General features: G+C 59.1%; 1 protein-coding gene across 6 annotated transcripts in view; it reads left to right on the forward strand.

The window, feature by feature from the left end:
• SH3TC1 (SH3 domain and tetratricopeptide repeats 1) overlaps positions 1-2,062 on the forward strand; it is a 47,356-nt gene extending 45,294 nt beyond the window's left edge. For 5 of the 6 annotated variants that reach the window (XM_036921321.2, XM_036921320.2, XM_036921319.2 and 2 more), the window contains one exon: positions 1,687-2,062. In XM_036921321.2, the coding sequence (XP_036777216.2) occupies positions 1,687-1,944 (258 nt within the window). In that variant the 3' untranslated portion in view covers positions 1,945-2,062. The remainder of the gene's footprint in view (positions 1-1,686) is intronic. The other variant, XM_036921326.2, reaches the window with a different exon arrangement.
• Positions 2,063-15,720: the final 13,658 nt, after the last annotated feature.

Consider the following 15,720-nt stretch of genomic DNA (forward strand, 5'->3'; position numbering starts at 1 on the left):
CCTCTGACCCTGGGAAGGGGCCCCAGGGACGGGGGCCTTCTCTGTCCCCAGTCACATGGGGCAGGAAGGAAAGGGCTGGGCTGCAGCTGAGAGGCCAAGGTCCCTGGGCCTGGGCGGCTGACCTCAGGTTCAGAGAGCACCTCTGCCTCCTTCCAAAGGCTCTTCCCAGGCCGCCCTACTGCCCGCAGCCTCGCATGACCTCTCTCAACACCAGGCCCGACTTTACAGACGAGCCCTTGCGTTCCACCAGGAGCCGCCGGCTGACTTTACATCTTCCTCCACCTGCCCAGGAGAGAGAGAGGTTCCTTCCTGCCCTGCCTGTGACCAGGGGCTGCCCTGCACAGGACAGGGATGGGCAGGAGAAAGAGGGCTCTGACTGTGCCTGAGAGCATTGTCCTGCAGGTGGGGGACAGCAGGGATCTTGGCTAATGGTCTCTGAAAACAGGGTCATCTTTAACCTGGGCGTGGGTATAGAACCAAAAGAACGAGCCTTGGAATAGAATGGATCTGGGTGTGAATCCTGGGCCTGCCGCCCACTAGATGCTCCATGCACATGTGCTCACGAGCATGTGAATATATCCCTGCCAACTGTCCACTTTGGTCAGGTCTTTCTGTTTAGTTGGGATGTCACCTCCTCCAGGAAGCCCTCCTATCCCACCTGGGGCTGTGTCTGGTGTTGCCTGGGGTTCCCATACGCTGCTGAGCTTTCCTCTGCCACCAGTGTGGCCCATGTTGTGTCCAGAACAAGCCATAGCTCCCAGGCCACACAGGGTCCAGCCCTGGTGGGGGCGGGGAATGTTTGCTGAGCTGCTTGCCACACGTTTCTGCTTTTTCCCCCGTCTGGGAGGCTGTGAGAACGCGGTGAGGAGCCTGGGCTGGTGAATCAGGACTCTGTCCTCTGTCCCGGGGGCTGTCATGGGCAGGGGAGGGAGGGCCAGGCCCGGGTGCAGAGCGGTCCCTCAGGAGCCTCCGCGTGGAGGAGGCGTCCTCAGGAGCGGCGGGGGGAAGCCAGAGTGGTGGGGGCAGACTGGCCGGGCGCGGACTGAGCCGCGGACTTGGGGTTTGAGCCAAGCTGCATCCTCAGAGGGAGCGGGCGTCTGGGGGCGTCCCACCCTAACGCTGCAGGGAAGGCCCGAGAGAGGTTCCTAGGAGGTGCTCTGTGCCGGGGCTGCCCGGAGGGGCCCGGACGTGCTGGTGTCAGCATGGATGCAGGGCTGGACGCTGGTGTGCCAGGGTGGCCCTGGCGAAGGTGGGCCCTGCACGGGGTCTCAGAGCAGCGATCAGACCCTTCCTCGGCCCCAGGGGAAGCACAGATGCCCCGGGGTTGGGGGGAGACTGGGAGAAGGCCAGGAGGTGTGAGGCCCTGGCTCCAGGGAGGGAAGGGGCCCGGCGTGCAGGCAGGGCCGGGGGCTGGCCAAAATGCCAGGCCAGGCCCACACAGACCCCAGAGGGCCCCCACACATGAGCTGAGTCCAGAGGTGCCAGGTGCAGGAGCCTTGACCCAGGCAGAGCGAGCAGCCTGGTGCCCTGCCGTTGGGCACAGTGGCCTCCCACCTGTCACAGGCCGCAGCCTGCAGGGTAAAGTGCTGTGGACAGAGGTGACTGCATGGCCGCGGGGAGGAGCACCCCCCTCTCCCAGATTCTCATTAATGCTCAGTCCAGATTAAACGCTGGTCTCGCCTTCAGGACCCGTTTGACGCGGCTGGGTACTACCAACTGGCACTGGCGGCGGCCGTGGACCTGGGCAACAAGAAGGCCCAGATGAAAATCTACACACGCCTGGCCACCATCTACCACAACTTCCTCCTGGACCGCGAGAAGTCCCTCTTCTTCTACCAAAAGGCCAGGACCTTTGCCACCGAGCTCAACATACGCAGGGCCACCCTGATTCCCGAGCGGTGCTGTGGGCGGGCACCCTGGCTGGCCCCTGGCCACCCGCCCTGAGTCCCTGTCCTCATGGGAGTGGGCTCCCCGTCTGTCCTGGTGTCTCCGGGCGGCTCACTGTCTGGGAAATGGAGGCACACAGTGGGGGTCACGCAGCAATAAACACTTTTTGCAGTAACCTCCTGATGTCTGCAAGCCCCCTTCGCTGGTCCACCTCCTGGGGAGTGCCCAGGGACCAGGCCTCATGCCCGCAGCCCTCTGCTGCTGCACTGGGCCTCGGGTACGAGCTGGGAGGACCGTGAGTCCGGCAGACCCAGGCCAGGTGCCCCTGCTGTCACTCAAGCCCCAGTTGCCTGTCAAAGTGGGAGGCAGTTGTGGGATTCCCTAGACCCCCTTTTCCTTCTCTGGACCCTCACTGTGTGTGAGCACCTTTCACCCTCCAACCAGTCTCAGGGGTGGGACTGTTGTAGTCTCTATTTACAATTTTTAAAACTGTAGGAGGCACAGAGAGGTTAGGTGCTTTGCCTACAATCACACAGCAGACAGGAGGGGCAGAGCTTCATAGCCCAACGTGGTAACCACTGACCACCTACCAGCTGCCTCGAGGGATGTGCCCCCGTTAGGACCCAAGGGGGTTCCTGGAAGGTGTTGGCACAGCGTTGTTCTGTACCTCTGCACCCCTCGTCTGTGTCCTGAGTTGATGGAGAGCAGGGAGGGTGGCCCAAGGGCTCCCCCGCTGAATGTCCTCTGGCCCAGCCCGGCCAGCCCCACCTGCTGCCCCTTGTCAGCCCGACAGGACACATGGTGGCAGGGCCACCAGCCCCACAAGGACAGCAAGCCCCCAACCCACCCGTCCCAGCAGCCAGGGGCCAGGATCCCAGGCATGGCGGAAATCATCTCCTTGATTTACAGGCAGAGAAACTGAGGCTCAGAGGAACCCAGTGGTTCTCACCTACATGGCACTAAAAGGCCTTTTTCTTTAATTTGTTTTGTTGATGAGGTGAAATTCACACAACATAAAACTCACCACTTAAAGAGAACAATTCAGTGGTTTTGCGTATTGAGCAGCGTCCTGCAACCGTCACCTCTGTGTAGCTCAAAAACACTTCATCTCCCCCAAGTCCTCCTGCACCCACAAAGCAGTCACTTCTGGTCCCCCTTCCCAAGGCCCACATTTCACAGAAGGGAAACCAAGGCCTGGGGGACGGCCTCAGTGGCAGAGCCTGGCTTCTGTGGCCAGGAGAGCCCGGAAGGCCCTGGGTGGGAGGCAGGGGAGCGCCTTCCTCCCTTGCTTCCTCTGCTCCGGGAAGCCCGGTGGAGGCGGCCTGCAGACCCTGCCCCAGGCCTCTCTGCCAGGGGGCAGCAGAGAGCCGCCCAGAACGGGGGCCGTGGGCGGGGAATCAGGGTTCAAGGAGCAGATCCCAGCCAAGCTGCACACTTCTAACCTTGAGCCCTCACCGCCCTCTCTGTGGGCCGGGGGCCGGGAAGCCAGGAGGAGGCCGCACGTGAAGAGCCGACCCAAGGCCTGGCACAGTGACCCGAGGACACAAGCCTCTGAGGTCACTGACCTGCTGGGCAGCACCCGGGCCATGCCTGCAGCCACTCCGAGGGGGCACCTGCCTCCGAGGGCAGGGGCCTGGGAACCCATGCCTTCCCTGACCTTCCACAAGGTCATCCCCTCCCCTGCTGGGACCCCCCAGCCCTCTGGCAGCAGACCTGGAGGTCAGGGGAGGTCCTGCTTAGAGGCTGTGGGCTTTGGGCTGAACTCATTTCTCTGAGCCCCAGGTTGGTCACAACCTAAACAAAGTTGCTAACCGCCGTATGGGGGGATGCAGAGAGGATTTGAGAAGCAGAGGACGCAGATGCACGCCGAGCCAGGGCTGAGAGTGGCCTGTCCCCTTGAATGGTTCTTATTGCTGTGGAAGAGGGCCAACAACCGCAGGCTACAGAACACTGAACCAGGGCTTGAGTCACTCTGGTCAAATTCCTTACTTCTCAGACCCTCAGTCTCTTCTTCATCTGCAAAAACAAACAAACCCTACCGCAAGGTTCTGAGAATGAAGAGAGAACATGGGTCGGGCCCAGAGCTGACGCCCTTGTGTGCAGCCAAGACCAGGAGCACGCGGGTGGGGACCAGGGCTCGGCTGGCTCTGCTCCTTTGGAGGCCAGGCCTGGGCCACAGCCCCCCACCCCCAGTCTTCCAGCAGAAATGGTCATGTGCACTCAGCCCTGGGCACCAAGTGGGCACACAGCCCAGAAGTCCCACTGCCCTGGTTTTAGAAGGAGGTACCTGGGTCTACACTGGGTCCATTCAGTCCCCCTTCCCACGCAGGTTCACTGTGCACCTACTGTGTGCAGGCTTCATCAACCACTATGGGGCAAGTGTGGAACTAAGCTAAGTGGGCCTGGAGGGACAAATGGCCCCTCCAGGAGGAGCTCCTAGGGCCGGGAATGGAATCACATCCCTTGCTAGTTCCCTGAAGACTCCTCCATGCACCTCCCCAAACAGAGAGGCAAAGCAGCCCCCCCAGGGGCACACAGCCCCACCTCCTGCCTGTGCTGTCTCCACCATCCCTGGAGACACCCTTCTCGGCATCAGCATCGTCCAAGGAGCAAATGTTGACCCAAGTGTGGGTTGGCCACTAGCTTTGTGTGAGGAAACCAAGGCTCAGAGAGGAGTAGGACTACGCCAATGACACACAGCATCTGTCCTCATCATCACCGTGGAGCCGCAGCCGCCCCATCACCTCCCAACTACAGGCGACAGGAGCTGCAAGGAGGGGGTGTGTGTGCCTCAGCGTGAGGCTGAGTTCTCCAGAGACGGGAGAGCTCACTGCGGGGAGAAGTGGGCTCCCCATCAGCACAGGGGTTCAAGCAGGACACGGAAGGGTTCTCTCTAGCACAGAGAGGCATGTCTAAGCATCCCTCAGGGTCTGCTGGGGGCATTAAGGTGCCCTTGGACTCCAGCCTGCACCAACTGTGATCCCAGCTGCATGTGGTCAGCTTGGGCACCCTGCCTGGGCTGGGAAGGGGGGCTGTCGGCTACTGGCTGTGCGGCTCCTGGCACCGGTCTGCTGGCAGCTCGGTGAGAATCTGCAAGTTCAGGGGTGGGTGTCTAGCCAATGGGTTTCAGCCCCAGGCAAGTTCACTATGGATTCAGTGTGACCAAAGAAAACGACAGTAAAACATTCTTAGGGTGCAAAAGTTGGGAATAATCCTATTTCCAGGTGGCAGGTCAGTCACTAGAATCCCATGCACTCGGAGCAAGTCTGCACGCAGCAAGCCAGTCTCTGCCTCTGGGTCTCAGCTCGCACAGCCGTCCTGCACAGCTGTCCTCTGGGTCTCTGTCCTCAGTGCTGCCACCACTCCAGCCTCTGCTCTGCTCTCCTGCAGCCTTGCAGCCGTGCCACCGTGTCACCCAGAGCACTGGGCGGAGCTCTTTATATAGAGTCAGCAGCAACATATTGCCCACAGGTGTGTAGTGAGCTAGCCGACCAGGGCCAGGTGAGAATCCTGGGGACAGGAACCTCCATTTTATCCACACTCCACCCCTCTGGGATTCTCTCCTCTCAGTCTGTGTGCCCTCAATCCTCTGCAATGGTCCCTGTGCAAGAAAGCTGGAGCGCTGTAACCAAATTCCATAATAACAACAGAGGTTATGACAATATACAAATAACAAAAATTACAACAAATAATAATAACCCTCAAGCCTGAGGAGATCAATTGCCACCAAGTGGACACCCTGGCACACATTCAAACCAGTTCCACTCAAGTGAGTCAACCAAAGGACCACGGGTGGGCCTCACAACACCCCCCGTCTCCAGCCTCTCAGCGGGAAGTCCTGCAGACACACAGGCCGGTCCTCCTGCTTTGTCCCTGCCTCTGCTCCGTCCTCAGCCGCCGGAACCGCTGCTCCGGTCTCAGTCGTTGCCACAGCTCCAGGCATCCAGTTTCTCTCTGTCGGCTCCTGCCTTTTCAAACCAACCCACCTCTGGGCCCTCACGAGCTTCACGGGCCCTTTTGGTTCTCCCTTCGAGAAGCAGACCGCATTTCCCTTTGTGCTTGAGCCTGAGGACGGGAGCAGAGCATGGAGGGCTCCACGGCCTGAGGAGGGGGCTCACCTCTCCTGGAGGAACCCACGGTCGGTCGCGCAGTCCTTCCGGCTTCCCACCAGCTTTCAGCCAGGTGGGGTCCCCCCCCAGGAGGGGCCGATGCCTCCGGCACCCGGCAGGGCCTCCACCCCCACCTGTCCCTCAGACCTCCGCTCCTCCGCCCGGGGCTCACGGCTCCACTACGTCTTTCTCTTACCCCACGGCACCTGGCGGCCTGCGCTCTCGGGCTGCTGCTTCTCGGGCCGCTTCCTTTCCGGCCAGCACGACATCCTTTACTATTTTCACAGCACTTTGTAGTGACGCCATTTCAGTCAGCAACAAATTTTCTTTCTTTGGGATGGACCCCAGTCCTCCACCCCTTCCCAGGACCACATGCCCACTGGGAGACACTCGGGAGTCTCCCTGTCCGCAGGGGCGGCTGCTGAAACACCCCTCCCACGAGGCAGCCTGTTCCCTTCCCTTGGCCACCAGTGAACCCTGCTGACTTCGCCAACTGTCTTGCCAATGGGTTTCAGCCCCAGGCAAGTTCACCGTAGATTCAATGAGTGTGGATAAAGTGAAGGTGCCTGTGGGCAGGATTCTCACCTGGCCCTGGTCGGCTAGCTCACTGCACATGTGTGGGCGATGTGTCGTTATTGACTGTATATTGTGCTCTGGGCGACACAGTGACACGGCTGCAGGAAAGCAGAGCAGAGGCCCAGAGGACGGCTGTGCAGAGAGGCCCAGAGGCAGAGACCGGCTTGCCGCCTACAGACTTGCTCTGAGTGGGTGAGACTTAATGATTGACCTGCCACTGTGGAAATAAAGTTGGGTATAACCCTTTCACCCCAAAAACGCTCTACTGTAATTTCTTTGGTCACATTGAATCCATAGCAAACTTGCCTGGGCCTGAAACCCATTGGCAAGACATTGTGACCAAAGAAAATGACAGTAAAATGTTCTTGGGGCAAAAGGATTTACACCCAACTTTATTTCCGTGGTGGCAGGTCAGTCACTAGAATCCTGTCCACTCAGAGCGAGTCTGCAGGCAGCAAGCCGGTCTCTGCCCCTGGGCCTCTCTGCACAGTCATCCTGCACAGCCATCCTCTGGGCCTGTCCTCGGTGCTGCCACCACTCCAGTCTCACCTCTGCTCTCCTACAGCCCTGCCACCATGTTGCGCCCAGAGCACTGGGCAGAGCTCTTTATATAGAGTCAATAGCAACGTATTGCCCACACGTGTGCAGTGAGCCAGCTGACCAGGGCCAGGTGGGAATCCTGGGCACAGGAACTTTCACTTTATCCACAGTGGGAAACAGGTTCAAGTCCAGGCTTTGCCTCTCTGGGATCATGTGACCCGGGGCACCCAGCACAAGGCACCATTCTGGTGCCAGTATATGCCTGCCTTCAGTGAGCCTCAGGTTTCTCTGTAAAAAGGGCAACGAGATGTTCCGTGCAGCCTGCTGAGGTGAACAACGGCCTATGAAACAGCCAGCCCCTCCCCGGAGTTTATCAGGATCCCCGGGGCTGACTTGAGCATAGGAACAGAGCCTACGACGTGCTTCCCCCTGGGGAGAGCAGGGTTCTTGTCAGTCTTCTCTGCCTTCTGTGTGATCCCACCCGCTGAGAGGAACTGTGAATGTGGGGCTGCGCCTCCGCAGCCAGGTCCTGCCACCTGGCAAACGAGTGGTCTTGCAGATGTAATTAAGGCCTAATCAGTTGCCTTGGAATTACTCAAATGGGAAATTATCCTGAGTGGGCCCACCTGCACCCCTGCCCCCTGCCCCCTGCCCATCGTCCACCTTCCCCCCACCTACCTGCCCCTCTGACCCCTGCCCCCCTCTCCACCTGCCCCCCTGCCCTCTGCCCCGCTTCCTGCCTGCCCCCTGCCTTCCTGGCCCCCTACATGCCTGCCCACCTGCCCACCTACCCCCTGTGCCCCTTCTCACCTGCCTCCCTGCCCCCTGCCTGCCCTGCCCACCTGCCCAGGCCCCCAAGGCTGCCCAGGTCCTGCTCCTGCCCCAGGCACTGGGGAGGAAGGGAGGGAGGGAAGGTCAGGTGTTGGGACCTAGGTTCTCAGCCACCCTCCGGCTGTGGGACCCAATCAGCCTCGGCTGCAAGGCCCTCCCTCACTGCACAGAGGGCCATCTTCAGGGGCAGGTCTGGCTTCCTGGGCAGGAGGGGTCAGCAGGGCACTCCTCACCCCCAGGGGCAGTGGGGTCCAGGGGCAAGCAGATCCTCGTCTGTGAGGCTGTGCTTGCCTGGCCAGCCCCGATCCCCAGCCAGAACCATACACAAGATTTCACAATCTCTCTGGCTTTGGGCTGGGTTCGCACAACATCCCAGGAAGAGGGAGTGAAGGACTAGGGGTGTCTCCAGGAAACGGGGCGGCCCTCCCAGGACACAAGGCTGGGCTTGGCATCTGGAAGGCTCTAGCGAGCTGTCTGCAGGGTCAGGGGACTCTCCAAGGACCCGTTACACTGGGTGGGTGGGGGGGGGGTGAGGCAGCAAGACCTGGGGAAGGCAGGCCCGGGTTTCCAGAGAAGTCCTAGGGAGGGAGACTCAGATGTCTTGGCTCTGGGACAGGCCCCACCCCTGGGGGAGGGCGGCAGGGGCTGGCAGCTCCCTTGCTGGGGCTGGGCAGCCCCAGGGGCAGGCCCCTCTCCTCACCTTCCATCACCACCTGCCCCCTGGGGGCAGCCCCTGCAGGCATGCAGCCTGAGCCACCGGCCCCTCCCCAGGCCCAAGGTCCCGGGCCAGCAGGGAAGCTGGACTGCTGTGCCAGATGGTCACCGCCTCACCCCAATCCAGCCAACACTGTGGGGCAGGTCCAGAGAGGACCCCAGGGTAGCCTCAGGTGCAGGAAAAGCATTCCACATTCTTTCCTGCCCACCCCAGGTAAATAGTCTCAGCAAATGAGGAGCAGACCCCTCAGCCCCAGGGCCTTAACGCTGGAACCCGTGGTGCTCCCGGGGAAGTTCAGGGGCGAGGCCAGGCTGCCCCCAACCACTTCTAGTCAACAGGATGCTGAAGGTCCCAGAAAGCACAGCAAGACAAGGACAAAGGAACTGGCCCCAAGGGCTTTACAGAGAAAGGGGCAATGCACCCCACAGGGCACTGCCTGGGAGGAAATCCCAGGAGACATGGGGGCCTCACCCCACGACGGCCTCAGGCAGCTTTTAGGATTGATAAGAAGGCAGGTTTGCTAGGAAAAGAGTGAACAAAGGTCGATTCCATTCCTACAGACAACAATGGGTTAGGAAAATGCAATTTTAAAAACCATACAATTTAGAATATCAAGAAAACATACAAATATCTAGGAATGAACCGACCCAAGTATTTACTGTGCTCGCGGGTGGGAAAGCTCGGCATGGTAAAGATGTCAGTTTTCTTCTAATTGACGGATAGCTTCGTGGCAATGCCAAAAACAATTCCCACAGGGAATGTCACAACCCGATTCTAAGACTTACCTGGAAGAACAAAGGCCAGGAATCACTAAAACTCTCCTAAGGAACCGGGAAGTCTGTGCAGGGGGCCCTGCCCTCTCAGACAGAATAGTTTACTGCAAAATCACTGCGTGAATACCAGGCAGCACTGGGACAGGGATGACTGCATAAACAAGAAAAACAGCGGAAAGCCGAGAAGCGAGCTCCCAAGCGCGGGGATGCCGGCGCACGGTGCACAGATGCGCAGTGCGGGGCCGGGTCCCTCGGGAAGCGGGGCAGGACCCTCGGCTGCCCGCCTTCCCCACGGCCTCCTCACCCCGGGCCCGTCACTTCAAAAGCTGAAGTACAGGGAGCAGAAATGACAGGAACCTCTTTAAAAAAAAAGAGAAAGAATATTTTCACGAGCCAGGATGGGGAAGAATTTCTCCAACAGGACACAAATAGCACAGAAGGCTGATAAGTCAGACTATATTTAACTTATGAATTGCCGTGCAGACAAGACCCCCAGGACAAAGTTAAAAGACAAGCTGCAAGCTCATAGAAGGTACTGGCTCTGCATGGACGCAAAGCAGCAGTGACAGTGCACATGTGTGTGCGTGCATGTGTGCTTTATGAAATACACATGGTATGTATGTGCATAGAACATGTAATAATTATGGCTTTGTATATATATATAAAGTCTCCAAACATCATGTATGACCACACACACAATTACTTTTATTTGTATTGCTATTTTACTGTTTAAAAATGGAAGTACATATTGTTAGGCTGGAGAAAGAAAAAACAAGGACATGCAAACAGAACAGAGAGATGCCATAGGGGGAGAACAGACCAGACCCCAAAGTCCGTGCCGTATATGGAGAGGGGACAGCTCTCCCTGAATTCCATCCTGATGTGCCAACTAAGACCCGGATGTCAGCCTCCTCTCTCTTGGAAGGAAAAAAGTTTCTAGTTGTCTATTATGTCACCTTTAGGCAATCATACCTCTCCACACCCCCTAGGATAGCTTGCCCACTACCCCCCTCCTGATCCCTTATAATCTCCCCACCTCCCCAACCGGGTGTGACTTCTCTGGTCTCTGACAAGAAGGCCACAGAACCTCACCTGGGGGTATTTAAATAAATTACCTGGCCCTTTGTTGCCTCTCTTTGCCTGCTTATTCCGGCTAGAATTTATCTTACACATATAATAAAATTCACAAACCATAGTGCACAGCCGATGAGCTTTGGCATGTGCGCACACTCATGTCACCGTCACCCAGACCGCGAGAGCAGACACTGTCAGTAAGTGTTTCCCCTCCATGTATGTCGCCATCACCGTGCCCCTCTCCCTTACGGCCACCACCAGTCTGTTCTCTGTCAAACAGTCATTTTAAATGGAGGACGAAATAGAAGCTGACGACATCTGGAAGAGGGGAGCAAGCAGGCCAGTTGTCTGCAAAGTGGGGCAGCCACGCCAGCAGACGGCACCGTGCAGACCGGGGCGCAGAACACGAGCTGCCATACGCAGCCGCCTCACAGAGCCCGTGGCATCGCCTACAAACCGTAGACGCGGCCCCCATCCTGCCCAAGGTGTGCACACCTGAGTTCCCAGTGAGTCTCCACCAGGCCCTGGGGGACACACACTGAAACCCCCTTTGTGGGGGACCACGTGGAGAAGATAAATGGACACAGGGCTTTTCCCTCTGCCCCCGAGAGATGGAGATGCCAGCCCAAGCACTGGATCCCGACTGGCTCTGACCAATGGACATTAGCACAGGGCACAAGTAGAGGCTTGGAAGCTCAAGGGCACTGGGGTGTGGCTGCTTGGAACCCTAAGTCCTGCATGAGAGTACAGGCAAGGCAGAGGGCCCAGGCACCCTCCCTGACCACCAGCGCGTGGCAGAGCTCAGCGGCCACCAGCCCAGCTGGCCCTGTCCAAGCTGCCCAGTGGCTCAGGGACTCAGGCGCTACATAAAGTAGTGTTTGTTCAGGCCCACTAAGGGTTAGGTAGTTTGTTACACAGCAAAAGCTGACAGATACAATAAAAGGCAGAGAACCTCCTTACTGACCTAGGGGGCAAAGAGGCACACGGTGGTCTCACGGTGAGGAGCCACCCGCAGGGCAAGCCAATGAGCAAGGACCACTCATGGTGGGCCTACCAAATGCTGGTCGCGTGAGAACAGCAAATTACCCAACACCGCATGCAGTCGGGTGCCACGGACAGGAGGTGTGCTCTCTTGAAGGGCCGCTTCCCGTGGTGTCAGCCCTCCCAGCCGGGCCCATCTCAGGCTACCCACGAGGTCCCTGAAGGCTGTGTTGGGAGGGAAGGCTAGTGTTGGCCTCCTGAGCCTGCAGCCCCAGGTGTCCCCTGCCCCCCCTACCCCCCCAGTGACGACGCATGAAATCCAACGGGCTTTGGGTTTAACTCCGGGAGGGCTCAGCTTGACTGGTTCAGAGCGAAGCCTGGAGGACTGAGAACAGTTTCACAATTACGAACCAGATTAACAGATGGGTAACAGTGCCACGAAAAGCAGCGTCCTTTTAAAAAATGGGTCAGGGGAGTACATGCCTACCAGAACGGCCCAAATCGGGACCCCTGGCAGCACCCCTGGCGGCCGTGGAGCAGCAGGAACACTCGCTGACGGTGGCGGGAATGCAAACGGCGCAGCGGCGCGAGAAGACGGTTGGGCGGCTTCCTACAAAGCTAAACACACTCTTCCCGTTCTGTCCTGCAATCCCGCTCCTCGGTATGTACCCAGAGCAGATGAAAACTTACATCCACACAGAAACCTGCACATGGATGCTTCTTGCGGTTTTATTCATAATGGACAAAAACTAGAGCAACCGAGGTGTCCTTCAGAAGGTAGATGGACAAACCAACCATGGTCCTTCCAGATGGTGGGGTATTATTCAGCCCTAAAATGGGATGGGCCATCAAGCCAGGAAAAGACGTGGAGGAACCTCAAATGCACACCTCTGAGGGAAAGGACCAGCCTGGTAGGGCCACACGCTCTGTGGTTCCACCTAGATGACCTCATAGGAAAGGCAAAACCATAGACACGGTGACGAGAGCAGCAGTTTCCGGGGTGATGAGCAGAGGGACGAACAGGCCGAGCACGGGGGCCTCTTAGGGCCGGGAGGCTGCTCTGTGTGCTGCGGTCATGGCACACCTGGCACGACGCGCGTGTCCAAGCCACGGGACGCACAGCACCCAGAGTGGCCCCAGCGTGAGCCGTGGGCCCTGGAGATGATGATGGGACAACCCTGGGTCACTGATGGTGACAAAGGTGCCCTCGCGTGGGGGGTGATACCAAGGGGAGGCCGTGCATGGGTAGGCGCAGGGGGCATAAGGGAAATCTCTGTACCTTCCCCTCAGTTTTCCTGTGAAAGTAAAGTTGCTCTAAAAAATAAAGTCTGCTTTTTAAAAAATAGATAAGGGGTTTGCTGAAGACAGGCAGTGGGCAGGGGGCAGTCAGAGAGGGCGCTGAATTCTGAGGAGGCCCCGCACCCTGCATTCAAAAATGAAAGCCCACTCTGAGGGGTGAGGGGAGGCGCTTTGGCTGGAAAGGGACCCTTCTGCTCTGGGGTCACCCAACTCACTTGGGGGGATTGGAGCAGGGCAGGACGAGAACATGGTCCAGCGTGGCTCTAGCGGTGGCCAGTCTAAGGGTCCTGGCCCCCAGTCTGGGGGACAAGGGAGTGTCGACAGGGCTCTGGGAGGCCCAGGCTGGCTGTCCCCTGGGGAGTGTGTGCGGGCTGCCCTCCGGCCGGGTACCTCCTCACACCGGCTGTCAGCAGGGGGGATGGCGCTCAGGACTCCCAGGACTGTGGGCTCAGGACCCCTCAGACAGCAGACCCTCCGGTAGCCCTGAGAACCAAGGAACAGGGGAGGGGCATCTCAAGTTGGCTGAATTCAAATCCTATGGTGCCCACATTTAAAACCCAAAGTGACCAAGTCACTGAATGGAAATAAGGTTTCTGCGGCCGCAGGGCCCTGAGTTGCTTGTTGATTGGCCCCGTGTGGGGACCTGGCATCAGTCTTTCGAAGCTCCCAGAGGGAGAACCCCAGTCCTTGCAGCCTGCCCAGAGTGGTGCCCTCATCCCCGTGGGAGGTCTTCAGGGTTGACCCAAAGCACGTCCTTCTCCTCTGCGGGCTACCAGGTCCTGGGGGGCCCTTCTGGAAAAGGCGGGGTGGGGGGGGGACAGGAGGAACCCACCAGGTGGGCGCAGGGGTCTGGCCTGGGAGTCAGTGTCGTTCTTTAAACTTCTTGTTTGTTTACTCTGGTGTAAGACTGCGTTTCCTGTGAAGCTGTAAAGAATGACCACAAACTGGGAGGCTTAAAACAACCGAAATCCATCCCCCCTGAGCTCTGGAGGCCAGACGTCTGAAATCGGGGTGCCGGCAGGTCTCCTCCCGGGGAAGCTCTGGGAGGAGGGCTCCTCGCCTCCTCCGGCCCTGGTGGCGGCCAGCGCTCCTTGGCTGGTGGCTGCCTCGCTCGGCCCTCGGGCGGTGTCTCCGCCCCCGCTGCTCCTCTGCACGTCGGTGTGTGTCAGTCGCCCGCGGCCTCCCTGCTGCAGGGACACTGGGACTGCGGGGGGCCCACACAGGTCATCCAGGGTAACCCCCATCTCAAGATCCTTACTTTAACCACCTCTGCAAAGTCCTTTTTTTGTCATATGAAGTCACAATCACAGGGTCCCAGATTAGAGCCTGGACACTTCGGGGCCGCCATCCTGCTGCCCGCCCCTGTCATGGGCAGGTCAGTCCTACAGACGGCGCTAGAGGGCAGGCTGAGGGAGCCGGCGAGGGGGCAGCTTCGCAGAGACCCGGTGCCCGTTTGCGGCCCCCGGGAGGGGCAGGCTGAGGGCCCCAGAGGGCGGGAAGGGGGCTGGCCCGGAGCCTGGGAGAGGCTCCGGCCTCCGGCGGGCAGCAGTCCCTGGGGAAGCAGGTTCTCTGCGGGCGCCACTGGCCGTGCGGGAGGCGGGAACCCAAGCGGGAGTGCCGGGGCCCTGTGTGCCTATCTCCTGCCCTGGCGGGCTGCTTTGTGTTAGAGGAGCTGGGTCTCTGCCTTTGGGAGGGGTGGGCCTGGAGAGGGGAGGCAGAGGGATGGGGAGAAGCACAGAAGGGACAGGGCTGGAGCCCCGCCCAGTCTGCCTGGCCCACTGTCCCCACTGCCCTCCCCGAGGGCACGGAACCTTGACCTCTGACTCAGAAATCAACCTCCCTGAGAAAGGGACAGACAGATGCTCGGGGCTGTTTAGGGGCATCTGGGGGACAGCTCTTCCATTAAAGCCATCAGAGCCCCCTTCTGCTCACCTGGCCATTTGGGCAGTCCCTCCCAGCACACGAGGGACCAGGACCGTGATGGCACATGTCCAAGGCCACGCAGCCCGGAGGCCCCAGCCCCTGCTCAGAACCACACAGTCACTGTCAAGTCAACTCCCCTGGAGTCTGGGTTTCCTCATCTATAAAATGGGGATAATGATGTTGCTTTGGGGTTACCATGAAGGTCATGTAGGGTGTGCTTGTACTAAGTGTCAGCTCTCAGTAAATGGCACTGTTATTGTAGTTCACTGGCAAAGCCTTGATGGGGTCAGCCACACACACTGGGCGATAATCTACCCCTCACAGCCCTCTGCACATGCTCCCTCTCCAGCCTGGTGGGCTCCTACTCACCCTTCAGGACCCACTGTGAATGGCCCCTCTGTAAAGCATTTCCTGGCCACACCATCTCCTCACCGGGTCCCCACCTCACTGTGGAACATGCTTCCCAGTAGCTTGTCGCCCCCGTTTACCAGCTGGGCTCCTGCTTGCTGTGAGGCCCTGGAGGCCAGGGGTGGGGGGTCTCCATCCGTGCCACAGCCAGCACTGGGCTGGCTCCCAGGAAGCTCAGCTGCGCCTGTTGAGTGAATAAGCGGGGAAGGCATGTGTGTGAGATCTCCTGGCTGAAGGTGGTCCCAGACAGTCGGGAAGCAAGCTGAGGTCTGCCCCAGGGGCTGGGGTTCGGAGAGGGTCCCAGCTTCCCTGGGACCCGGCAGCAGGTGTGCCCCTCAAGGCTGGGCAAGGGCTCTGGGCCCACATGGAGGACTGGAGACTCTGCCCTGAGCTGCATGTTCGCCTCCTCAGAAGTCCCTTATGGCCTCCTCCCCTGGGCTGCACTTTTGGCCAGTAGTTATTGTCGGTTATTTTCCACCGAGGATGGCCTGGTGACTGGGTGCTGGGCATCCTGCTCCCGAGCACTTTGCCAGGATGCTTCCGTTCACTGTGCTTTTCACAAATGCATGTTTGCCAGTCCCTGCTCTGAACCACCACTCACGTT

This window comes from Manis pentadactyla, chromosome 5 (genome assembly GCF_030020395.1).
Source record: "Manis pentadactyla isolate mManPen7 chromosome 5, mManPen7.hap1, whole genome shotgun sequence".
In the NCBI taxonomy this organism is placed as follows: Eukaryota; Metazoa; Chordata; class Mammalia; order Pholidota; family Manidae; genus Manis; species Manis pentadactyla.